Source organism: Drosophila ananassae, chromosome XL (genome assembly GCF_017639315.1).
Source record: "Drosophila ananassae strain 14024-0371.13 chromosome XL, ASM1763931v2, whole genome shotgun sequence".
NCBI lineage: Eukaryota > Metazoa > Arthropoda > Insecta > Diptera > Drosophilidae > Drosophila > Drosophila ananassae.
Window position 1 is genome coordinate 11,169,799 of NC_057931.1, and position 25,873 is coordinate 11,195,671.

Below are 25,873 nucleotides of genomic sequence, written 5' to 3' on the forward strand. Positions count from 1 at the left end.
AGGCAAGGCTAGGCCGTTATCAATATCAGATCTGTTTGTCCCGCTCCCCCCTTATGACCAGAAAATAATAATTGCTCTGACGTCATTGCACTGCTTGCACTGCTTGATTTCGGTCACCTTCTGCTGGTTTCTGTTCGCCTAGTACTTCAGATTTTCTGCCATACGATTTCTAAGAAATTTGCGCCGCGTTTTGGCCGCCAAGGCGCTTCTTTCCAAGCTCATATATCGGCTATTACTCAACGGATTTTGGAAAGGGATGTCATTTCGTAACCAGGAGATTATTATCCTTCGATCTGCATCATAAGTTTTTCAAAATCCGACAATAAAATTTTCGCCGATTTTTGCAAAAAATTCTGATGGTACCCCTTGCCAAAATCGCGAAAATCGGGTCGAAGTTTTTTTGCCCGATTTTCACAATCTTGGGATGCAGTTCGAAGGATATCGGAGTCCTGATTGCGAAATGATATCCCTTATCATCCCTTTCCAAAATCCTTATGGAAATGGCCAAGATATGCGCTTCGAAAGTTTAGCCTTGGCGGCCAAAATCGGTTTCGTATTTACGGAGATATTGATGATTGTTTTTAAAATTGTCATAGATTCAAGAAATTGAGTTGAAATTAATTTTAACGATTTTTAAGAAACTTATAATGCCGATCGAGGAACATTGAAGTCCTTGAACCAAAATTATACAGCATTGCCAGATCCGACGAGAAATCACATTTTGACGGCCCGAATATCGTAGGTGGCGAAACTCCCCTACCAATATCGTATTCTATTCCAATTGGTAACCAATCTTCCAAGCCAATTGTTAAAATATTTTAGAAACGGATTTCTCTAGCATCTTGTGGGAAAAGTTATAAACAATATTAAGTCAAAGGTACGACATTCCAGGATCTGACCAGAGTTAGTGGAGTTATAGCCTTTTTATCTAAATATTTTGACAGAAAACCTGACTGTCCAGGAAATCTTGGCATACTTTCAGGCAGCTGCACTAAAAAAACTCAAAAGCTTTTGAATTTTTTATACATATTTAGGCTTTTTAAAAATTAGCATTTGAATTAAAAAAAAAAATAGGTGGGAAATAATTGAAAATCCAGAAGCTATTCGGGCTTTCTGAGCACCTGGACATTCGGATAAAAGTGTTACATTATCGGAATAATAAATTACATTATTTGATTTGCTTTTTTTTGTGTTTCTATAATTTATTTAATCGTCTTTGCATATTGGTTTCATACATTTTGTATTTTGTTTGTATATATATATAGTATTATTAATAATATTTATGTAGGGGTATACATAACATATATAAAGTTGATTTTTTTGTTTTTTTAATAAATTATAAGCAAGTCGTCTGTGTGCTCGCATCGAAAATACGAAGAATTATATACAAAAGAGTTGTTTTTTTTTACGTAAACATTATAAATTATACAATTAAGTACAGGCATTTCAAATCAGTTTCATTTTTAGTTTAGGATTACTTGAAAATTACTCGTTTTTTTTAAGATTAATTCGTTGATTTTTCTTGTTTTTTTTTTGGGAGGAATGGGAAGGATATAAGGAAGGATATCATGCGTACTACATATATTTAGTTATAATTTGGTCTGCTCTGCACCCGATCGCTTGGTGGCCACGGATTATACTGATCCCGATTCCTATTCCGATCCAGATACTGTTATTGATCTTGATAATCTAAATGACCGCTTCGACGGCCGCTCCGCCCTCGGCGTTCTTCTTGATCAGGTTCTCCCACTGGGCGATCAGTCCCCGGGAGGATGGCGCCTCCTCGGGCGTCAGGTCGCACAGCTGCGCCAAGGACATCGCCGGACGCATGCCGTTGCCATTCGAGGAGCCATTGCCGTTGGCCAGGTACGCAGTGGCATTCAGGCTGCGATTACCCGATGGCTTGTGGATGATCTCTGGCTCGTTTCTGTTGAAAGGACACAAAGGATTAAAGGGATTTCAAGGATTAACTAGACCCAACCCCCCAACCAAGTACTAACCCATTCCTGTCCAGCTCCTGAGTGGACTGGGCATTGCGCAGCTTCCCAGGACCATAGCAGTGCTCCACCTCCGAGTCCTCGTCGTCGTCGTCGTCCACATCGGCCTCGTCGTCTGTGCTGAGTTGCCTGGAACGTATCAGAGTATGTCTCTATAAGTACCATCTATTACAACTAATCCATCTTCCACTTACAGCTTGTCCAGTGAGGCCTTCAGGGTGTTCTGCCTGTTGATCTTGCGCTGCCGCTTCAGCTCCGATTCGCGCGACTTGAGGTCCTGCAGCTCCCGCTGGATCTTCTGCTCCACGGGGACATAGCCCCGTCGCAGTGGCCTTCCCTCGGAGTCCCGTTCAATGGCCGCCGGCGACAGGGTGACGGTCGGCATGGCGCCCGGCGTCTGGTTGCCGTTCTCCAGGAAGGCCAGCGCCGTGCGAGTGTTCAGCTTGAGGCCGGAGGAGTTCTGGTTGATGGGACTGACCTTTCCGTTGGAGATCAGCGGCGAGGCGAGGGGCAGGCTGCCGGGACTGCCCGGAGAGCCCAGCTTGCCGTGCGAGGCGATGAACCGCTGCATCACCCCCTTGGTGGAGCCACCGAACGAGAACTGCCGCTTCTGGGGCAGCCCACTCAGCTGGGGCGTCGAAATCGTCCGGGTGATGAGCTTCTGCTGCGGCGGCTCCGGCGTCATGTTGTAGCAGTTGGGACCAATGTAGCGCTGCTCCTGGCGGGTCACCAGGGTTAGCTTAACGGGCTGCTTTCCCCCTGCACTGTTGCTGTTGTTGTTGTTGTTGTTGTTCTGCGAGGAGGCGGAGATCCCCGAATCATCCGAGTGCTGGCCGTCCAGGCTCTCCTCCTTGTGGCTGTTGACGCTGGAGGCCAGGGATGGGGTGTTGGAGAGCTCATCGATGGGCAGCAGCAGGGCGGTGGTCTGGACAGCAGCCGGCTGTGCTGTCACCAGGACACCCTGATCATGATCCTGATCCTGATCCTGCTCCTGCTCCGGATCCTGTTGCTCGTCAAATCCTGATCCGCTGACCGTGTAGGTCTCGAATTCGACGGCCAGGGTAGTGGTGGGTGTGCCGCCGGAGGAAAGGGTGGCCAGCTGGCGGTACTCTTGTTCGCGACGGACCACCTCCTTGATCTCCTCCTGGATGCGTGTCAGGGGATCGATTTTCTGCAACAAAAAAAGGTAAGAAAGGGGGTTTAAAATAAGGGCTTTAAAAAATAGTTTCAAGAAAGGAGTTTCTCTCAGTGCCCTTGGAGTGGCAACCCGATCCTCGGAAGTGATCTCCGATTACTCATCGATCTTCTAAGCTGCCTGTAATCGAATCTGCCACACACTCTGCCATATCGCCTTCACTTTTAATTCATTTTCAATCACAAGCGATGTGTGGCAAGCCGCAAGAGAGACAACAAACAGATACACCCGCATCCGCATCTGCATCTGCATCTGCATCCGCAGGCCTTGTATCTGTCAGATGCAGATGCAAAAGTTTGCATAATCCAATAGCCGAGGGGGTCTAGGGTGGTCTAGGGTGGACCACCAAGCGTAACCCAAGCCGATTATTGTGCGTGACATCGAAGTTGGGTTTCGTTTCGCTGACTCACATATTTGCTCGCAAAATCGTTTTTTTCCCCTCTTTTTTTTTGTTAAATTTTAAACCAAAACAAAAAGCCCACATCGAGAGTGAGAGTGTTTTTGTTTTTAATTCACTTTCAGCCCGGTTCTGCGTGCCACACAATGTTGCATACATTTTTTACATTTTTCCTCCAACAAATTAGCAAGTATTTTTTCTGTTTTCCGTTTTTATTTTGTCACTTTTTTTTTTTTAACTAATTTATGCATTGTTTATAGGGGTGCATAAATTTTATATGGGCTTCGGCTTCTTTAATAGGGCACTACGGGCTTTATAAGACTGGAAAGTTTTGATCTACTTTTTAGAGGTCATATTATGCCTTTTAGACAAGGTTGGATCATAACTTGCACTTTTTAAAAGGCATTTTTGCTTAAAAACGTTTAGTTTTAAGATTAAAAGTTTTTTTTGAGGAAAATTAAATAATTATTTGTTTTTGGGGGTTTGTTTTATCATTCTATGGTGTTTTTTAAGGTTTTCATGGAATAAACTCTATAGTCTCTCTTTATTTTATCCTTTAGCCTTGAGCCGTACATTATGTGGCAGCTTCTTTTGTTTTTCTTGGACTTGGAAGCTTAAATTTTAGGTGTTTCTTGAAATACTTTAGCATATTTATGAAAAAGGTTTAAGAAACTCATTAGAACATTTTTAGACTTTTATTTTGCCTGTAATCCTCTTAGTTTCAGCACATTGTGTGGCAGCGTCCTTTATTTTTCTTAGACTTGGAAGCTTAAAACTTTGGCTTTATTAATAAAAACTTAAAAGTAACTCCCTAGAACGGTCTTAGACTTTTATTTTTCATAAAAATACCATTAGGTCCATCCTTGTCCGTACATTATGTGACAGCGCCCTTAGATTCCTTGCTAGTCTCAAGTCTCAAGCCTCAAACCATTCTTTTAGCTTCAAATAGTTATTAAATACTTTAAAATACTTCTATACACCTCACCCTTTTATTTTCTCTCCCTTTTTTCAACAGCCATCATTATACACACATTTGATGACTAAATACTTCCTATTCGAGCCATAATTCCGGCCTTAAATTCCTCTTTTGTTTGGGTTTCTGTTTGCTTTGGAGGGGAGTGCGAGTGCAGGCTTTGGGGGTTAGATAGGTCAGCTATTTGGGGTCACCCGGCTGGGAGCTTCGGGGAGCAGTTGGGCGGTCGAAAGGTCTCTGACTCTTCCACGTGGGTGCTCGCTTGCTTGTGCCTCCGAGTGTTGCAGGTATTCATGTGAGCTGATGTGTTGGCTTCCGCATTTTGTCGCATTAGAAAGTGCCATTCAAGAGACCATAGCCCCAACTGTTTATGTTTTTTGTTTTTTGTGTTTAAGAAATAGTGTTTATGGCGGTTTTGAGTCACTGTTTTGTAGTCACTGTGACTGCATCGATTCGTTGCAGATTTTCACTCAATTGTTTGGGGCTTTGTCGTCGTTTTCACTTGCTTTTTCAAAAATTCATAAAAATGTATTAAAAAAGCGGGGAAGAGAAAGAAAACTGGCCAAAAAAAGTGCGCAAAAATTACTCTAATAATTTAAGCTAAAAAGTAACTCTCCATTACCGCATTGTTTATTTTTTGTACAATTTTTTTAGTGAGTAATTTAATATTTTAATTGCTTGTAAGACAAACCCTTTTGTTGCCTCTTTTTTTTTGTCCCAAGTAACCTGATCCTGAGGGCTTAATTAATAAAAAAAAAATGGAGAAAATAAAGAGAAGAGAGACCCTCTTGAATCGGAAATGTTTCCTGTCCAGCATTTAGTGATCAGGTTCGCAAAAAAAAAACACAAAAAACACACACAACTTGCTACAAACTTCCGTTTTTGTTGCAACACGGCTACTTGTTGCAATGTTGCTGCTGCTGCTGCTGCTGTTCAAGTGCAATGACAGCAGCGGCAGCAACATTCGGCGGCAGCTGCCCAAAGTCGGCCTGACAGCTGCTCCTCCGCCGGCTGTCACTTTTGACATTTTGGCGCGCGATTCAACCGCAGGGGGGAAACTCCACAACTCCACAACTCCACAACTCCAACTGCAACTCGAACTCTGTCCCCATCTCCGAGTGCAACTCAGAGGCAAATGGCATGCGGCTCTTGTCCAGGCTTGAACCCATTTGCATGCCACAGTCGCGGGGTCAAGCGCCCAATGGGTCGCGTGAACATGCAGCCAGCAACTAATACCAAAAAGTAACAAAAAAGCAACAAAAAAGCACAAAAAAAGCAAGAAAGAAAACCAAAAATTTAGATTAAAAAAAATTAAATTAAAAAATTCTAACACTAATCAACCAAAAATTCCATTTCTTTCATTTGAATCTCTAGTTTTCTTTTTATTTTTTTTAAAAACCAATTATTTTACTTTAAAAAGCATGCTTTTTTTGAGTGTAAAAAAGCAGACTTGCGACTGGGTATGCAATTTGTTGCTTCTCTTGCTGTTGCTGTTGCTTGTGATGTTGCTGTTGCTGCTGATGTTGTTGATGTTGCAGTTGCTGTTGCTTTTCCCGACAAGATCAGCAACCAGAGCAACAAGAACTACAAAAAGCACAAAAAACAAAGCACAAAACTCAAAGCAAATTGGCAAGCACATAAAAAAAAAGCATAAAAAATAAACATCAAGGGTGGATTGGAGGTTTCGAATTCAAAATACCCAGTAGGGAACAAAAAAACCAAATAACTTAAGACTTCAACATTTTTTAAGAATAATATAGATTATAGATAGAATAGATCTATATTCTATCTAGATTTCTATAGAAAGATATTATATAATAAATAGATTAGAATAGATCTTATTAATACAAATATTATATAATAGGAAGATATAGCAATATTTATCTTTGAAAATAACTAACAAATAGGATTACTCCATCTATTTGATAGTATCGATTGTATTCGTTGATATTCTATCCACGAGTCGATATATTCTACGATATATTCTCGATATATTCTACGAATTATTCTCGATATATTCTACGATATATTCTCGATATATTCTACTCGTAGATAGAATATCTACAAATAAATCGTAGATAGAATAATCCTATTTTCCAGTTTTTGACAAATGGCAAAACTTTATAGAAAACTTAAAAAAAATGTATGAAAATTTTATAATTATTATAAAAAAAGGATATTTTAAAGTAAAAACTATAATTTAATACATGTATGTATGATATAGAATGTATTATAATTTTAAAGACTTTCGAAGAATACTAAAAGACTTAAGAAACTAATTAGAGCCAAGAAACTGAAGAAAGTACTCCTTAAAATAATATAAAATATTAAAGTAAAGAAACTAAATAAAACTAAAATACTAAAGTAAAGAGAAAAAAAAACATTTGAAAACTTCAAAAAATCCTTTTAAAACTCCCAAAATGTCCCCAAAACAGTAACTGACAACAAAGTATGCTTCAAAAAACTATTCTTCTTCAAAAACTATTATTTTTGAAAAAACTATTTAAGACCCTGTCAGCAAAAGACCTTAAAATATCTCCCCTATATATTCTCGATCTTGAAGAATCAATTAGCTTGGGGTTAGTAAAAAATAGTGTATATTCCCGCTTTCAAAAAAAATTAGCGGGTAAAAAAAATTAAAAAAAAAGAAGGTAAGAAAAAAAAACAAGAAAAAGAAAGAAAGACTTGGAGAAGAAACGAACAACAGCGGGAGAACGTGACAAGAAACGTGACCGTGACTAGGGCTCTTTCTTCCCCCCCTCCCCGCTGTCTTTCTTCTGCCACGAGCTCTCTCTCGGTCTCGGTCTCGGTCGCGTCTTCTCTTCTCGTCTCTTTCTACCAACTGATCCATTGCGGGCCCAAACAGAGCCACACTGGGAGAAATCTTCAAGTTTTTGGGGTTTATTTTTAAGATTAAAAAGTAATATATTTTTTAAATATAATTTTCTTGAGGTTTTAATAAAAATTGTTGATTATATTTTTAAATTTTTATAGAGATAAATATTTAAGATTATAAAATCAGTGGAAAATGATGTAATATATAAAGTATAATGTAATAAAAATTAATTATCAATGGAAATATTAATTTAAAAATTATTTTAAATTTAAAAAATTAAATTATTAATCAAGTTTTTTAGACTATTTTAACTTTTTTTTAAATTATTATTGATTTATTTATTTTTTTCCCTCTTGTTTCTCTCAGTGCTGGTTGATCTGGTTGGGCTGCTGCCGCTGCCTCTGCTGGCGTCGCTGGCGTTTCCAGGCGAGCGCCCATCATTAGCATAACGATCATCACCATCATCATCATTATCGTCATCATCACCTTCGTGATGAGCACTCGTATTTGGGCCAATTCATTTAGCGTTTTCCCCGCCATGCCGCTGCCACTGCCGCTCCGAGGTGACCGCCGCTGCCAGCTGCAGCTGGAGCGTGCAAAAAAAAATAGTTATAGTACTAGATAGTACTACCATAGTATCAGTACCAGTACTAGCACTAGTACTACAACTATAACTAAACAGAAACAAAACCACAACAATGAAAAATGAAAACAATAAAAGAAACACTCAATAATTAAAATATTTTAAGCACAAAACAATATATTTATTAACAAAAGATTGGTATTTTTTGTATTTTTCGGTTCTCTTTTTAAAGAAAAGGGTTGTTATTAACATTTTTGCAAACATTACAGTGTTACCATGCTCATATAGCATACGCATAAGTATCTACATAAACAGTGTTGCCATATTTCTAAAATATTTCGGCTTTTCTGTTGGATTTTATGTTTTTAAGTAAAGAGATGGGTTTCTATTTAAATATAAATATTACAGGGTTGCCATGCTCATATATACATCATATTCATAAGTATCTATGGTACATAAACAGTGTGGCCATTTTTCAAAAATATTTAAATTATAAGTTTTTTTTTTGCTTGTTTACTGTTTTTAAAGAAAAAGTTTGTCAGGAATCCATTTAAACATTATAGTGTTACCATGCTCATATATCACACATGAACAGTGCTACCATATTTTTAAAAAATTTTTAATATTTCTTGAAATCTAGTTTTGAAGAAACTTTTATTGTATTTTTATGTAATTCCTACTAATTCATTCGAACAGAAAATCATACTTTAAAAAACTGTTAAACAAAATAAATAGAAATAGTTAATGAAATTAATTACTATTAAAAAATATCTATATATGTTTAAATTCTCCAAAAATATATAAAATTGCCTTGCCTTTCATAAACCACAACCATCACTTATTATAATAAATATTATATTTCAACCTTGGCCTCCCATTTAGACTCTTAAAAATATTTAAGAAAAAGTGTTCCAGAAGAACCACTCTATAGAAGAATTCCCCACCAATGCCATTATCTTTCTTCTCCCCAAATGCCGTATATAACCCGTAGCTGTGAGCTGTTTTAGCCACGATCCGATCGACCCAGTTCTGGTGTGCCATATAACCGAAGCAGATCGTGATCTCTTCCACAAATCTTCCGTCAATCTTCCGCAATTCTTCAGCAATTCTTCGGCAATTCTTCCACACTTATTTGGAATAGGAAAAGACGCCAAAAAGCGGAGAGATAATCTTTGGGGGAAATCTGAGGCGGATGCACTGGGAGCATGTGTCGATTATGACGCCATCTCGGGGCACTTCCAACTTCCAACTCCCAACCATCGGAGGCCATGATGGCCATTAGGGGGTCCGTTACTGTCATTAGATTTGAACAAAACTTGGCCAAAAAGGCACTGAGAAAAAGTATTATATCTTCTATAATATCTATTAGTTAAGAATTTTAAGAAATACTATAAAGTATCTCTAAGATTCTTGCTGGTTTCTTGCAGTGCCTCCATCTCCATTAGCCAAGTTAGCAAATTGGTCAGCAAACATGGCCAAGAAATGGGACAGCCTGGGCCCAAGGGTCTACTCCAATAGTGGGTGGCTGGGAATTCCGGAGGAAATGGAGGTCATAACAAAAAAAAAACGTAAAATTTTTGCGCAATTCGATTTTCGGCCTTATCTCTTCTAGCTCTCGAATAGGTGCCATGATGTGTTTACCAAAAAAGCCAAAAAACCAAACAGCCGATAAGGCCGAGAGCCAGCCAGAAGAGGGCCAAGAGAGGGCCCGATAAAGTGGCCAACAGTGACTGAGACTTTTGGCAACAATGCGTGACCTGGCCAAATCAGTGGCCCGAACTGGAGTTTGCTTTTCCAATTTCCCGGCTGGCCTCCATCTCGGCCCGATTGCCAATTGTTTGGCCATTAATTCGGCTTCGACTGGCTCCCTCTTCTGTCTTCTGGCCAGTTCGTATCCGTATCCGGACAGTTAGTTAGTTAGTCGGTCATTAAATTAAGTGCTTAAGTGACGGGACGGGACGGGACTCAATGGGCCAAAGATAGTCCGATGATTCAGTTCCTAACTTGGCTAAAAGCAAAAGAATCCCCTTGTAATCAGAAGCGGAACAAGTTTATTGATTTGGAATTACTTCTCTGGAAATTCTAGGTCCATAAAATAGGTCTCGTAACTCTGCGGCAGAACTTTAATTAGAGGATTAGGGGATAATGGATAATGGCTAAGGGAGAGGTGTTAAAAGTAGGTTGAGTATTTTAGGAAGAGTTATTGAAGAACTAAAAGAGAGCTACTGAAAAGCTTTATAACAAAAAGCTAGGAGTTTAAATGGAGTTTCATCATATAGAGTATCTACCACAATACAATGAGTTATTATCATACCATAGTCTTTATAGAAATCCTCATAAGAACTCTTTATAATAAGTCTCTTTATAAGACTCTTTCCACTGTTGGTCTTTATTCAAAAATACAATATTACTCTTTGATATCATTGGGTTCTTTATAGAGATATATATCTTAAAAAACAAGTATGTTAAGTTAAAAATAGTACCTAAATAATTCTTCTTAATAAGAAATCTTTAATCTTTAAGTATTCTTATAGTTCTTAAATAAGAATATTCTCAAGTTCTTAAGCTATTATCTTTTCACATAAATTTATTTCTTTATAAAGAGTATTTTATGTAGATATTACATATCTATATAGATATTATTATATATCTTTTATATTATAAAGATACTTATAGTATTACTTATACTTTTCTATAGTAGATACTTATACTTTGTACCTTATAGTATTTATTTACCTTTTCCCTACTACCTTATAGACATTATCTTTAAATAGATTATCTCTGTAAGGTCAAGAATTGAGTTTAAATACTACAAAATAAATAATAGAGAATATAATTTTAATATAGAATATATCTTTTATTTATGATCTATAGAAGATATATTCAACCTAACCTATGTTAAGTGATTTAAGAGACTATCTAAAGTAGAAATCACTATTTGTTAAGCCTCTTAATGATAATATTAATTACAAAAATCTCTCTTAATGATAAAATTTAATTAAAATTGTTTAAAATATATAGAATATAAGGAAGTATAGTAGTATCTTTTAAAGAAAAACTCCAAAATACAATAGAGTATTTCTGGTTCTTTGGGTTCTAGGCCATTTTATGAGATATTTAAATGATCCTAAGATGATCTATACTTTCTCTAAGAAGTCTGTCCCTTAAATTCTTCCTTATAATATCTTTTTTTTGACTCTTTTACCTTTTTTTTAAGCCCTCTTAATGATTATATAACCCTTTTTAAATGAAAGTAATTCCCATGCAAAAAATTCGCCATGTCACTAAAGTAGAGCAGCTCGCGGGCAGATCTATGTGACTTGCGTGGCAAACAAATAAACAAAAAAATAAATAAATAAAAATAAAAAATAAAAAATAAAAAACAAGAAACAAAATTATGTCACAGAGAGCCTGCAATTGTGAATTCCGAAGACCAGGCCCACAAAACGTGAACAGAAATCTAAAAAAAAATAAGTGAAAAAAAACTGGAAGTGGAAATGGTCATGGCGGACTAGGGACTTGGGACTAGGGGGTCTGGAGGCCCAAGACTGCCAAGAGGTGTCCACCATTATGTCATCTCGGCCACAATTACAGAGAAAAAACAGAGCATGGCCCAGTGGCAGCTGCTGGTAGCTGCTGGTGCTTCTGGGCCATTGACACTCTTGCGTTGCAAAAGATACTAGTACTAGTGTACCCGAGAGATACAGATACATCTGGCAGTTGGTTGCACGCAAGAGGTTGAACTTGGCGGCGCGGCGGCGCTTCACGAAGCACGTAAAAGATACAGATACCAATGTATCTGGATCTGATGGGCACATATCTGAGCAAGTATCTTTCTATCTTTGTATATTTGTATCTTTGTGTGGCTTTATTGAAGAACTAACCACATATTTGTGGGCCTTTTTGTAATTGCCGTTGTGTTTTTGTCTGTCTTCTGTTGTGTCTTCTGTTGTGTCTTCTGGTATGTCTTCTACTCAGTCTTCTGGCCCCTCTTCTGGCCCGTCTTCTGGCCCCTCTTCTGGCCCCTCTTCTGGCTGTAATTGAAAACTGTGCCTCGGCTTGAGGAGCACCTCGCCGCTTGATTGAAATATGTTCCGCCCAAAACAATGGCAAATATTTGCGAGACAAAAACCAACAAAAACTCAAACCTAAAAGCAGAAAACAAAAAAACGAGAACCTACTACAGATATTTCTGCCACAAAATGGAACAAATAGACTCTTCAGATACTTCAGATACAAGATACACGAAGCGAGTTAATTGAGTTGCTTCGCTAGCTGGCCCCCTAAAGTGGAGACTCCATAAACGGAATTTATTAAATGCTTTTCATAAAATGTGGCTAACTAACAAAGTATATATTTCTACGCTAAAAATATACTTCTTTTAAATAAATAATCACTAAAAGTTAGCCATTTATCGAAACTTATCGATAGATGAGGTTGGAAAGCATTCTTTGGCAGAAGTATCAATAGATGTTCTAACTAGTTTTGATATAATCCTTTGTTTTCCCCCAAAACTCTATGAAATAAATAGAAAATAATGAGTATTTCTCTGTTTTAAATAAAAAGTAATAAAAACTAAGTAGTTTGTCAAAAACTATCGATAGATTTCTTACTAGAAAAGTTAATGAGAAGAATGAGAAACTTCCATCTAAAAACAACTCTTAAAAATAAATCATAAGTCTCAAATATTCCATTACAACTTGATTATAATGGTTTTATTTTAATTCCTCCATTAAAATATATCGATAATTAGGACTAAACAGGCATTCTTTGACTAAACTAGCGATAGATGGCTCTAATAAGACTCTTTAAGGCCTCTAATAGGATTTAAAGTTACATCTAAGAAGTATTCTATCGAAAATAAATCGTAAACCTTTAATATTCGTTTACTTCAAAGAAAGAATAATGCAAACTAAGTAGAAAAATGAAAATTATCCATAGATTTCTTACCAGAATAGTTAATAAGAAAGTTTAAATAACTGCTCTCATAAAAGTTGAATAATTGCAATCTATTAAAAAAATTAAATATCTTAAAAATTGCATTGCTGATATCTTTTAATCGTTTTCTATTAATTATTCCAACAAAAAGTATCGATAACTAGAGCTAAGAGGGTTTCTTTGCCAAGAATACTTAGAAACCTTTATGAGTTTCAGAAATACATCTACCTCTTAGCTCTATTTTATCAATAGCTGTTTGTTTCGAAAGAATATCTACAATATATTCATTTTTATCGAAAAATATCGATAGATACTTAGATAGATACTTAACAGGGATTCCCCGACAAAAGTATATCGATAGTTGTATCTCCAATTGCAATAAATTAAAAATAAAAACAAAGAGTTTAGAAAGAAGTAAGAACTACTCCTAAAACTCCTTTAAATAAATAAGAAAAGTGAAATATTTCACTGGCATTACTCCCCGTTTCGATTAAGTAGACTCTGAAGTTATAGCCCCCTGATTTTGGCCACTTCCTGAGTGGTAACTAGCGCCTGTCCGAGTGCCAAGATCCGCTGACAACTTGCCATTACTTTTCGGGTTGATTAAAAGCGAAACCATTTCACTGACGACTGAGTCTGAGTCGAAGACTGTCTTGAGGAAAGTGCCGGGCGGGAGAAACTTACGGTGTTTTGGTCATTTTCCAGTGCCAAAAACAGTTAGCCGCTCTACTGAAACTATACCGACAATAAACCCCCAACCACCCACTAAACTATCACTATCTGGGAGACACACCCACCGAAGCTGAACTTGAATGAACTGATGGGTCGAGTCGGTTTTCTCTCTTTTACTATTATTTCTTTTTCTTTTTCTATCTTGTATCTTTTATATTGTATCTTTTTTTGTGAATGAAATACAGCTGCAAGTGGCATTGTCCGCTGTCCGCTGTCCGCCGTCTAGTGTCCGCTGTCCGCTTTTATGACATTTAGCGACCGCTTAGCCACCAACGAACGGCTAACTGTTTAGACGTCTTTAAGACATGCTAACTGCACTTTATAAGCGTCATATTTTCCACTGTCCGCTCCCTGTCCGCACTCTGTCCGCCTGTCCGCCAGTCGCAAAAATTATCATTATGGTCGCTGGGTCTGCACCTCGGCCATGCATATATGTATATGATTTTTTGTTGTATTTTTGTGAAAGGTTTTTTGTTATTTTGCATAATTGTTAAGACCGAGAGCGAGTGGCATGGAAATTCGTTGCCTTTCACCCACCACCTAGTCACCTAGTCTGGTGGTGCTACTCTTGAGATGTATGCACTTCTTGAGAAGTAACCCCTTAAAAGACAAGTCTATTGGACGTTGGTCAACAGAAATCAATGTCACAAAGGCCATAAATATTTGTCTTTTCACGATTATAGATTATAGATTACAGTAGTTTAGTTGCCAACTGACTGAACTGACTTTTCAGTGTATCAGGGGTGGCTTGGGAAACTAGATCACCAGTCACTCCGCCAACACCTTCGTCTGCCCAGCGACTCTAATTCAAGCCAAAGCCAAAGCCAAAGTGTACTTATAACAGGCATAACGAATGTGGGAATGTCTTTCCCACGCTTTTGGGAACAAACCGGAGATCTAGACTAACTAAAAACCAACAAAACCGAGCCACTCCACTCCACTCCACCGATAAAACAGACAAAAGAAGACACCTGAAGATAAATTACGCGAAAGGCAGCGAAAGATTTAAATGCAAATCTCAAACTATACTTCCCCCCAACTCGATTCGTGTTTCTGTGTTTGTGTGACGAGATGTCGCGGCTACTTAGTGGTAATAATGCCACTGCGACCACCGTTAACCACTCGACCATTGTTATACAAATACAAATAAAAATAAAAATAAAACTGAGAAAATACCGGACAGTAGTAGTGTCCCCCCCAGTGCACCACCAGCAGCAGCAGCAGGTGGCAGCGGAAATGGCTTCATTGCGGGGAACTGGAATGGGGATTGGAGACATCAATTGGAGGCACGAGTCTAGATGCACCAACAAAAAATACACAAATACCTGAAAGTATAGTTTCTACACATTTTTATTGAAGTTGCAACACTTTCTGTCAGGGGTTTTGGATATAAAATATATCAGAAACCAATAATCTGTGAAGATATAGCCATAAAACTAACAGAATCACTATTAATCAAATATTTGTGGGTAACCCTCTATTCCCATTCTATCGAACTGATTGCCATCCCAAAATCATCAAAAATATCGATTAATATCGGGTTTTTAAATTTTATTAATATAAAATTAGCATTTTCCTCTCCATTATCCAGTTTCTGATAGTATATTTTCCTAGAATACATTGATTATTAAAATTTTGATCAAAAAACCTTTAAATTTTCATTTATTTTCAATGAAATACAAGTCTATCGATATATTCTTTCTCTTTAGAACCATTTTCCACCGATTGTTTTTAAAGCCAACTAACATGACCATTTATAAACAGCTCGTAGATATTATATTTTTTAGTTTTCATAAAAATAGCCATTTTAAAAGCCCAAAGTCATAATGAAATGTCCATCATTATCGAATTTATGATACAAAGATCCTAAGTATAAATCCTAAAACAATAAAATGTAGATAAAAAAACAACTCTCATTTATTTTCAATGCGATTTTATAAGCCATTCGATAGAACCTTTATCCTAAAAACTAGATTAAATCGATAGTCTTGAAAAACTAACCAGCATATCGATTTACATCGATATATACAAGGATTATGGATACTATCAATTGCTATTAAGTATTTTGAAGCCCTTAAGCCCCAAAAAGGCAGTTTCAGATACAAGATTCATGAAATTTAGACCAAGAAAGCCTTCTATTCTCCTCCATGTTCAAGACGCTACAAGCCTATCGATATAATTCTTATCTTTTAAACCCCTTTCAATCGATAGTTTTGAAAGACAACTATCAGTTAGTAACTAACAACTAAAATATCGATTTATATCGAGTGTAAAGATAGTATCAACAGCTATTTGGCATTTAGAAACCCCTAAGTCACCGTGAAAGCCCCTGCTTCCTCAATCACACAATTTCCGATCTATATAGCCAAAGTATAGATCATATAGATATAGGTTTTTAGGTAAAGCACCCGGCAGAGCTCAGACTGCAATGCAGCATATAGGAATGAATCAGAGTGCCAGTTATAATTAGCACCGGCATTTTCAATTACTTTCCAGCCCAAAGGCATGAGGAGGAGGTATCTTATCTGGCTGGTGGTTTCCTTTTCGGCCCGACATTCCCCCCCGAGGTATTCCGTAGTGCTTGGCACTACCACTCCAGTAAACAGAACCCGGAATATTGTTTCTTTTTCGTTACACGGTCTGGGTGCAATATTATCATTTTATTTGGCAGCTTTGCAGTCGAGACCCTGGCAGGCGGCTGGCGCCCCCAGGCAGGTGTACCATCCACCACACCACTCTCCTCCACCCTTTCGGAATACCTATAAGTGTTCAGGGAAAATTACGACTGATACCGGCTATCAGCTATCATAGCCTTATCGAAAAAAAAGTGCTATATGGAGGAGGGAAAAAAAAGAACCAATGTTCAAGTTCACTTGACAAAGGTGAGTCATGGAGGGCATGATTGGAATTCTTCGAAATAGTTCTGGCTGTAGGGTTGCCAGGTTCGCAAGAGACTCAACGATATCATCACTATAATTACAAAGTTATCGCTAATTATCACATCACTAATTTTAAATCGAAGCTCCCAATCTCAGCTCCGTGTCTGGGGGCATTATTTTGGTCTAAATATTGCTCTCCTCAAGGCTTTGGCGAATGGAGCTTTTTTTTTTTTGGTTAGATTAGATAGAGTCCATGATTTCATGAATATTGTATTGTTTTTGGTCACTGGCGGTGGGGTTTGGTGGGTCTGGAGGCTCTATATGGGGGCTGGTGGGTGTGGGGCTTTTCAATATTTTATGATCTTGTTATGGAAATTTATTCAAAAGGGCTTGACAAGAGGGGCAATAAGTCATAGTTCTACGGTGAAAAACTACTTTAATCGATAAATATCGATAAACAACATATAGGGAGCTCAATAAAAATGGTTCTATTTCAATATTTTATGATCTTGTTATGGAAATCAAGGAAATTTTGGTAAGGGGCTTGGGAGAAGGCGGTGTAAAGCATAGAAACACTACGGAAAACTACTTTATTCGATGACTATCGATAACCCACATATAGGGGTCTCTATATAGTGCTTCTATTTCAATATTTTATGATATTGTTATGGAAATGTATTCAAAAAACTTCACATAAGTCGCTATAAAGCAAAGTTCCATCGGGAAAATCTACCCAAATCGATAACTATCGATAATCAAGATATTGGGAGCTCTATACAATAAGTTATAGGTGTGGAGCTTGCTTATTTCAATATTTGATGATCTTTTCATAACAATGTATTCAAGAATCTTGGCACAAGCCGCTTTAAAGCACAATTGCACAGTAGAAAAGCCACTTTTATCGATAACTATCGATAATCAAGATAGAGAGAGAGTTTTATATAGGAAGTTATAAGTATCAAGCTTGAATATTTGCCATATTTGATGACCTTTTTATGAAAATTTATTCAAGAATCTAGACACAAGTCGCTAAAAAGCACAGTTGCACCGCGAAAAACTGCTACAATCGATAACTATCGATAGCCCAGATGTCATATTCGGTGCAAAATGATTTAACGAAACATTTCCGGCTAATGGGCCTTATCGAGCGACATTAAATGCCTTTGAAATCAGCCATATGGTAATTAGCGGCCCGGCAGCCCCGCCCACCACCTTGACATTGATGAATTGCCAGAGTTGGGAATGGAATCAGCACTAAACTTTATATATATATATTTATATATACATATATATATATATATATATAAGAGACCATAATACACCTGTTATGGGTTGAAAGAATGGAATGGAATCGTTATCGGGGCAGATATTCGAAACTGATAAAGGGGCAGAGCTTATCATTCCAATTCCAATAAGCCGCAAGTCAATAGAACCTTGACTTATATAGGAGGAACTTATATAGGCAGTTGCAGTGCTATTCCATGACTATATATGATACTACACCTACTTGTACATAACTTGGTTGAAAATTCAATTGAAATTGGAGAGAAAGTGCCGAGAGACACGGCCCATTGTCTAGTTAATTTTTAGATTTGGATTTTGTTTTGGATTTTTGATGGAAAATAATAATGATGACACGCTTTTTCCATTGACACTTTCATTCAAATAGCAAGGTGGATAGTCGGAGTTGCCAAGCCAACTATGCAACTAAAAAGTTAGATGCCACACTGACACATTGTGTGGAGAAATGTAAAGTAGCACAAAATGGTGGCAAGTCGAGCAAACAAAATGCCTCAGCCCGACATGCAATCGAAAGCGGCAATCCATTCAATTGATATTTACATTTTGGTGTTTTGTTTTTGGAATTCAAGTTAGTTGCAAGTTATAATCGTGTGGCATGTGAAGGAGAGAGTGCCACACAATGGTGGCAATGGGTTAAGGTTGCCATGCCACCAAAATAATTGTGGCAGGTCGACTGTCACTTCTCCTTTTATTTTTATTCAAATATTTTATCGATAAAGAAGTGTCTTCCGAAGAAACTAATTACTCATGTTCCTTGTTCTCACACTCTGCATTCTGCGGAAGAATTCTTCTGCTGGTTCTCCTCCTTATCTCTCCACCTCGACATCTTCACATTTCAATCAAATGGTAATTGAAAAAAAGAAAAACTCATCATCATCAGAGATGACATCTGATGATGGCTAGATGATATGGCTTATTGGAGTTTCCCAAGAGCGGCTTCCCAAGTTCCTCGTTTTCCGAAGACTGAAGAAAAGCATATGCCTTCCAGAAGAAATCCCATTAGATCTCTTGCACGTTCTTCTTCTCGGCCAGAAGAAAACAACTTTCGAAGCGAACGATTTCCGCTCTTTACTCACAACTTGCAACACTCGGGGGCACTCCGGCCACTCTTCCAAATCAATTTCGGAAAACTATACACACTATATACTGTACCCCAGCTGGGATAATCAGCGATCGTGGATCTGTTACTGGCTGCGAAATTACAGCAATGACATCGAATCGATTCGACGGAGGTTCACAATCAATTGGTCACTAATTGCAGGCACTGCGAGAAAATGCTATAGGTTTTTAAGGGATTATTCTAAGGGGTATACTAGATACTACTACTACTATATGAGATACTAACTAGACTAGCACTACTACTATATTATATCATATTATTGTAACTATAACTAGAACTCTTTGCAAATATTCTTTATAATAGATGGTATAGTTGGATTACAGGAACTTATGATATGGAACTATAGGTTATGTCTATCTATGGAGTCCTCCTTCCTCTTAATTCCAAAGAGTCCATAATCCTTTAATCTTTAACCTTTATACAGAACCTTATACTCTATACTCTGTTATAAAGAAATATTTGTGCTTACTTGGAAGTTCTTCTATTATATCTTTTTTAAAGAGAAGTTATTCGAGATCTTCCATCTATTCTGTAGAATCTGTTCGAGGGGTTCTATAAAAAAGATTGTATATAGTATATATTGTGTATATTATACCTCTCTCTTCCTGAATCCTGACTATAATATTCATAAATAAATGTATCTTTTCTTTTATAAGAAACTCGAATATTTTTATCTTTCTCTTTAACTCTCCCCCTAACTCTATTATATTTAGGATCTAAATTAAAATATTAAAAAATAAGCATGTAGTTCTTGAGGAATATCTTTTAAAGAATTTCTTACATCATGATATCATATCTAGTTATACATAAATAGATCTTTTTAATTACCTAAGTAATATTATATGATATTTCTTGAGTCTATAGAGACTCAAAGAACTCTGGTGATTTTAAACTTCATAAGAAATAGAATAATATTATGTAAAATTTGTAGTAGTTCTTGCTATTATTATAATAATTACTTTTAAGATAGATTAAGACTCTCCCTTAGACTCTCTTGGTTCTATAACTTTTATCAATTGCCAGAAATAACTCCCTATTTAAGAAACGATTATAACTTATTAATTAAATATCTAAAAAAACTATACTATACTATACTATATTTTTTACCATATTCTACTATATATATATTTCTTCTATACTTTTTCCACAAATTTTATTATATAATAATATTATACAATAATATTAATAACTCTATTATTCAAAAGTTTTTTCTCTCCGTGCCATTATGTGTTATGATCCACTGCAGTCGAGGTGAACCTCAATTTGTACCTCAATCTGTATCTGTATCTGAATCTGTATCTGTGAGATAATAGCCGGCGATCGGGGACTTGCGATGACTTCTTTCACTTTGATTGACACGCTTTTTGGGTTATGGATTATGGGTTATTGGTTGTGGGGTATTGGTTATGGCACAAAATTATAAAATCGAGTAATAATTATATCAGCCAGCGAACGGTAAACTATAAACTATAAACTACAAACTACAAACTACAAACTATAAGATATAAGATCAATTAAGAAACCCGACGACTGCAGCGTCCATATACGATAATGGGAATAGTCCGGGGATTCCGCATAAAATATAGTTCAAATAACTTTCAATAAAATAGAAGCAAGGGGGGGAAGCGCAATATAATGAAATAAAAGATATATCCACGCAGTGCATTGTGTTGGAAGCTAACGGTCGCCCCGCCATTCACATTCACTTTCCGATCCTCATTTAAATTTCTAATCAAAAGACTTATTACTATTATCATTCAGATACATATGTGGGCCTCTGAGCCGATTTCGTAATCCCCATTTTCGCTTTTTTTCTTCACTCTCTGGGTCTGGGACTGCCACTGGGTCTGGGTCTTTGCCTTTTGAGTTCATTGTCAGAACTCGAAAAATAATGATTCAAAAAATAAAAAATCAGAAAAAAAACGAAATATAAACTCAAACTGACTGATGAGGACCGGTTTCTTCGCTGTTTCGGTGTTTCGTTGTCGGTGAAATTTATGATGCATAATATTTGTTTTATTCACCATTGTTTGCGGTCATAGTTGCACTCCAGATGTCGAAACACCTTCCACACGCCTCTCTGGCACGAGATGCAATTGAAAGTTCCCAGAAAGCCAGAAAAGCGAAAAGGGAAAAGGCCTCGGGGCCCCTGGGCCTTTTTCCCAGAAGGAAAGTTTAAGAGTTTTCGAAGAAAACGCAATATCATTTATGAACTATCGCTTTGAAAAGATATAGATTTTCATTTTTCTTACTGACAGACTCATAGAGAGGGCCTAGGGTCTATCTTTTAAAACTAGAGCACCCTGGCAGCCCTAAAAAATATCATTTATATACTAGAGTTTTGGAGATATATTTTTTTAAGCGATTTGATAGATTTCCCTTTTTCTTATAGATAGACTCTTGGAAGACCCTCTCGAAGAGTACTAAAGCAAGTTGGCAGCTCTATATAGCAACATATAGTAAGCTGGCAACCCTAAAACGCACCATTCATCAACTACATCTGTGTAGATTTATCTTTTCTTAAGCTTTTGATTCTTTTAAATTCTTAATAAAAAAAAACATAAATTAGTATTATTTATTATAAATAAATACTTAAACAAGCCAAACAATACTTAAAGTTTTAGGGTAGACCCTCTCAAGAGGCAGAAAACAAGTTGGCAGCCCTAAAAATTGAAGAGATTATTGTAAATAAATGTTCCAAAATTTTTAAAAACTCTCTATAGATTCAAAACACTTTCTAGATAAAGTCTAGATGAAGTTGGCAGCTCTGAATAAAACCTAAAGAGAGTAGGCAACCCTAGAATATACCATTAATCAACCCTACTTTCAAGAAACTATCTTCTTTTTAGCAATAAAGTGACTATTTAAATTTGATTTATCATTTTACTTTCAGACTTGCTTTGACATTTTTTGGAGAACTCTTTTGAGGTATTCCCTGCCAGAAATTAATCTTTTCTCTAAAAAGCTTAAACATCATTAATTACTGGCTATTTTTATTGGTTCTACGAGGATCTAACTGCTGGATTCTAGCATGATGGATTTATTATAATTCTTAGAGCACATTTTTGCAAATTTTTAATAAAAAAAAAGCAAAAAAAAAGGTTATAGGGTTGCCTACTCTCTCTTATATGTTATATTTAGGGCTGCCAACTTGTGTTCTTTTTCATCTAGAAAGTGTCTAGAGTCCAGAGAGAAGAGTTCTTAACCTTTTTTTAATATTTATTTAAAAGAATATTTTAAATTCTCTTAAAAACGATATTTACTTGTGAAGCATCTCTTTTTATCGCCAACTGCTCTAGTTTTCTGGGATAAGATCTCTCGAGTGCCTCGATAATAACTGTTGTTTTTCGGCTTTTCTCCGTTCGTATATCCATTTTTTGTCCATTTCATTTCATTTTTTATTTTTGTTTTTCACCTCATGAGAGGTCAGGGTTTGTTGAACCCAGACATTGACCCCCACCTTCTCCGCCCCTTTGGCGATCGACGCACGACAAGTCGCGGGTTTTTTCTTCCATTTTTTTTCTCATTATTTTGGTTGTTTGCGTTTTCCATTAGAGGCTTTTTTTCTTTCATTTTTTGTGGGCTCTCCTCCCACTCTTACTATTTCTTTTTTTTGGAATTTTTTATCCCAAGTATTCAACTTTTTTTGGGCAATTATATCCAGAGTTCTTCTTGGATAGTTCTTCTGGTAATTATATCTCAGGTTGGTCTCTTTTTCTTTCTTTTTTTTACGATTATTATTATTATTTTTACCTTTTTTATTCAAGTAGCTCTCCCCCCCTAACTACCCATTATCTTCCTGATTTTTTAACGATTTAGTAATTTCCATTTTCCCAAAAAAATACATCAATTAAGGGGGGGGTGTCAGTGTCAGTGTCAGTTGCAGTGCCAGGATAGCATCTTTTTCTTCGCAGGTTTTGACCATTTTTTCCGCTCTTCCCTGACCGGTTTGGGCCATTTTTACTTTCAATTGCCAAACGAGTAAAATCGATGTGAAAATTTTACTACCGACGTCTGCCTCCGCACAAAAAATCAACCAACCAACGAAAAAAAAAGCGAAATTTTAATAGACCATCCCCAATGATGCATCAAATTCTAACCGGTTTTTGGCTGGAAAAATTGGGAAAGAGCTAAGTGACTTTACGAGAGGACTATACGACTATATTGCCTTTTATACCACTAGGCCTCACTCATCTCTAGACTTCTGTCTCTCGAGTTTCTAATCGAATCAAAGTGAAGATCTTCGGATCTTCAGATCTCCGGCCTGGCCTGGCCTGAATCTGAATCTGAGCGACCTGGCCGAGCTGCAGATCCTCAAGCCATGGCCAATCATCCAGTCTCCGTCACTTGACCACGAGTGCACTTCAACAAAAAATGTCTATCGGGTGGTTTTTCAAATTATTTTTAGAGATAGGGGAGTTTCCGAGGAATTTATTTGTAAAATATTGGATTTATAAAATGACTAGTAGTAGTAGTAGTAGGTTTTAATTTAATTGCTAGTATTATATCTCAAATACCCAAGGAACTTATAAGTTTTGCTTTAAAATTAAGATACTTTTTATACTTTGTTGTTTATTATTGAGAAAGGCATTTGAAAGCTTACATCTTAAATATTTCAGGAAATTGAAGAAGGATGGTAGCCCTAAAAGGAAACCAAATATAGCTGGCAACCCTAAAACGAAAGACATTCTTCAATTCCTGGATAATAATCTCATTTCTAAGCTTTGTTCCTAAAACTTAAGCTCCTAAGTCTATAAAGTTTGAAATAATGGCTCTAAAAGTTAAATAACTCTTTTATTATTAATCTAACTTTATTTTAGGCTTACTTTTGTATTATTTTATTAAAAATATACAACAAAATGTTAAAAAAGAAGGCAAATCTCTTAAGAACGCCCTTGAAAGCCACTTCCTCCCAAAGTTTGGTTTCTTTTTAGTCCAGACACCCACTGCCCCTCAAATATGGTATATATTTTCTCGCAGTGCCGATCATTTGTCGTCTTAGCCTGGCTCTCAACTCTAAGCTCTTGGCTCTTAGCATGTCCATGGCGATTGCGATTCTTGGGGCACTTTTCGTTCGCTGCCATTTATTTGGGTCACGGACAGTCGTCTCGCTCGCCGCCGCGGCTATCCTTGTCTCGGACTACAGGTTTTTCGACTTTTACTTGCAACTGGCATTGGACATTCCGTTTATATTATTTATTTCATTTTCTTCTTGTCTCTTTTTTGGTTCCGTGTTGCATCTTTATTGTTTTTTCTTATTTTTTTTTTTTAGAAATTATACCATTTTTTTGGGGACTCTGGAGGATGGGGATCTGTTGAGTAAGCTGAGAAAATAGCTGTTTCTTTTTTATTATTCTTGGTTCTTAATAGCCCGGGGGACTGTCACTCTAAATGACTCCCACGCAGACAGTGGGGGAGGGAGAAGAGAGGCAGTATCTCAAGGATAAACATTAAGAAATAGCAGTATTTAAAAGATTGAAGATCTCTTTGCGATATATTTTCTCGATTGTTTATGGATCTTGACATTTGTGGCACACTTTTCGATTTAATGCCTGATTCTCCATGATTCTCCTTGATTCTCCATGATTCTCCAAGATTCTACATGATCTCTTTATCTCTCTTTTTTTGTTGTAATCTTTTTTAGAGAAGGAGGAGGACCAAGAGGAGGAGAGATCAAGAATGGCAGGGGAACAAAAGCCCAACAATGGCCAAGAAAATTTCACAGCTCTTACCATGACTTTGGGTTTCGAGCCCCAAGCCCAAAAAAAAAAAAAAAAAAAAAAAATAGTACTATATTTTGTACAAAAATAAAAAGAAGTTACCAACTGTGCAAATAAAATAAAAATAAAAATAAAAAAAAATCAACCACCTGTGGGAGAAAGAGAACAAAACAAAAAAACCACAAAAAAAAAGAAAAGAAAGAAAAAAAAGAAGTACAAGAAGAAGCACATGTAAAATGAAAAACAAAACAAAACCATTTTACAATTGTGGCGCGATCTCATTGTTGTTGTTGTTAGTGGTTAGTGGTGGTACTAGTGGTGGGGCTGCTGCGGAAAGTCGGAAAAATCAGTCAATGGAACGTCACGGCAGAGGCGCAAGAACAGCAGCAGCGACGCCAACCGCAGCAGCGCAGCTTTTGGGGGCGGGCTTGAGAGTTCAATGAAATGCTAGTAAAAATAAGGGGGGCGGGGGCGGGGGCGTAGCGAAAATAAAAAAAAAAACAGGAATAGAAAACAAAGTAATAAGATCTATTTTCCAAAAAAAAATTACTAATATTTGGTTTTAAAAATTTAGATTCTAGAATCTAAAATATCTGTTTTTCTCAAAAATTATATTTGTTTTTTAAAAAAATACCCTTTCCCCACTCACCTCTTCAACTTTCTGCTGCATTTTTGTTTATAGTTTTTGAATTAGTGCTTCTGCTTAGTTAATTTTTAAAATAAAACACTGAACAAAACAAAATTTGCAAAAAAAATGAATATTACTTCCACTTGGACAGTAAAGTTTTTTGTTTTTTGGTTACTTGTTTTCAATAAAAAACACTTGCACTTTTTTTGGACAAACAGAACGTTCTACTGCAATTGCAGCCTTTCTCCTCCTTTGGGTGTCTTCTGCTTCCTTTTCTCAGTCAGTTGGAAGAAGATTGCCGTTGCGCGCGCGCAAAAGGTGGGAGCCAAAAAAAAAAAACAGCGTAGTGACAGCAGACGGTTAACGGGACACGAGCAAGCGTGGTGGAACGACCAGCGCGCAGAGACAGCCAAAACTCGAATGTAGAATGCATCGGCTCCACTTCAAGTTGTAGTCTCGCGGGAGCCCAGAGGAGCTTGCCAGAGCCAGGGCTGCCAGATGGTCAAATCGAGAGCAGTGGTTCTTCGGGAGAGTGAGTTCACTTGGCACAAAACATAACTGCAAAGTGGAAAA

The 25,873-nt window shown here is 36.9% G+C and overlaps 1 protein-coding gene across 1 annotated transcript; it reads right to left on the reverse strand.

The window, feature by feature from the left end:
* Positions 1-1,607: 1,607 nt before the first annotated feature.
* Positions 1,608-25,746, reverse strand: LOC6504597 (rho GTPase-activating protein gacZ). The gene is made up of 4 exons (XM_001966521.4): positions 25,322-25,746; positions 2,192-3,168; positions 2,001-2,126; positions 1,608-1,927 (listed from the first exon to the last, which is right to left on the reverse strand). Exons 1-4 carry the CDS (start codon positions 25,340-25,342, stop codon positions 1,690-1,692), a joined length of 1,362 nt encoding a protein of 453 aa, XP_001966557.1. The 5' UTR covers positions 25,343-25,746; the 3' UTR covers positions 1,608-1,689.
* Between the last annotated feature and the right edge of the window lie 127 nt (positions 25,747-25,873).

Bases quoted from the DNA above. Each gene is read 5' to 3' on its own strand.
- LOC6504597 (XM_001966521.4), bottom strand. From the start codon at position 25,342: ATGCAGCAGAAAGTTGAAGAG. The intron at 3,169-25,321 runs GTGAGTGGGGAA...TTTTTGTTGCAG, and splicing joins TGCAGCAGAAAGTTGAAGAG to AAAATCGATCCCCTGACACG. The intron at 2,127-2,191 runs GTAAGTGGAAGA...GATACGTTCCAG, and splicing joins AAGGCCTCACTGGACAAGCT to GCAACTCAGCACAGACGACG.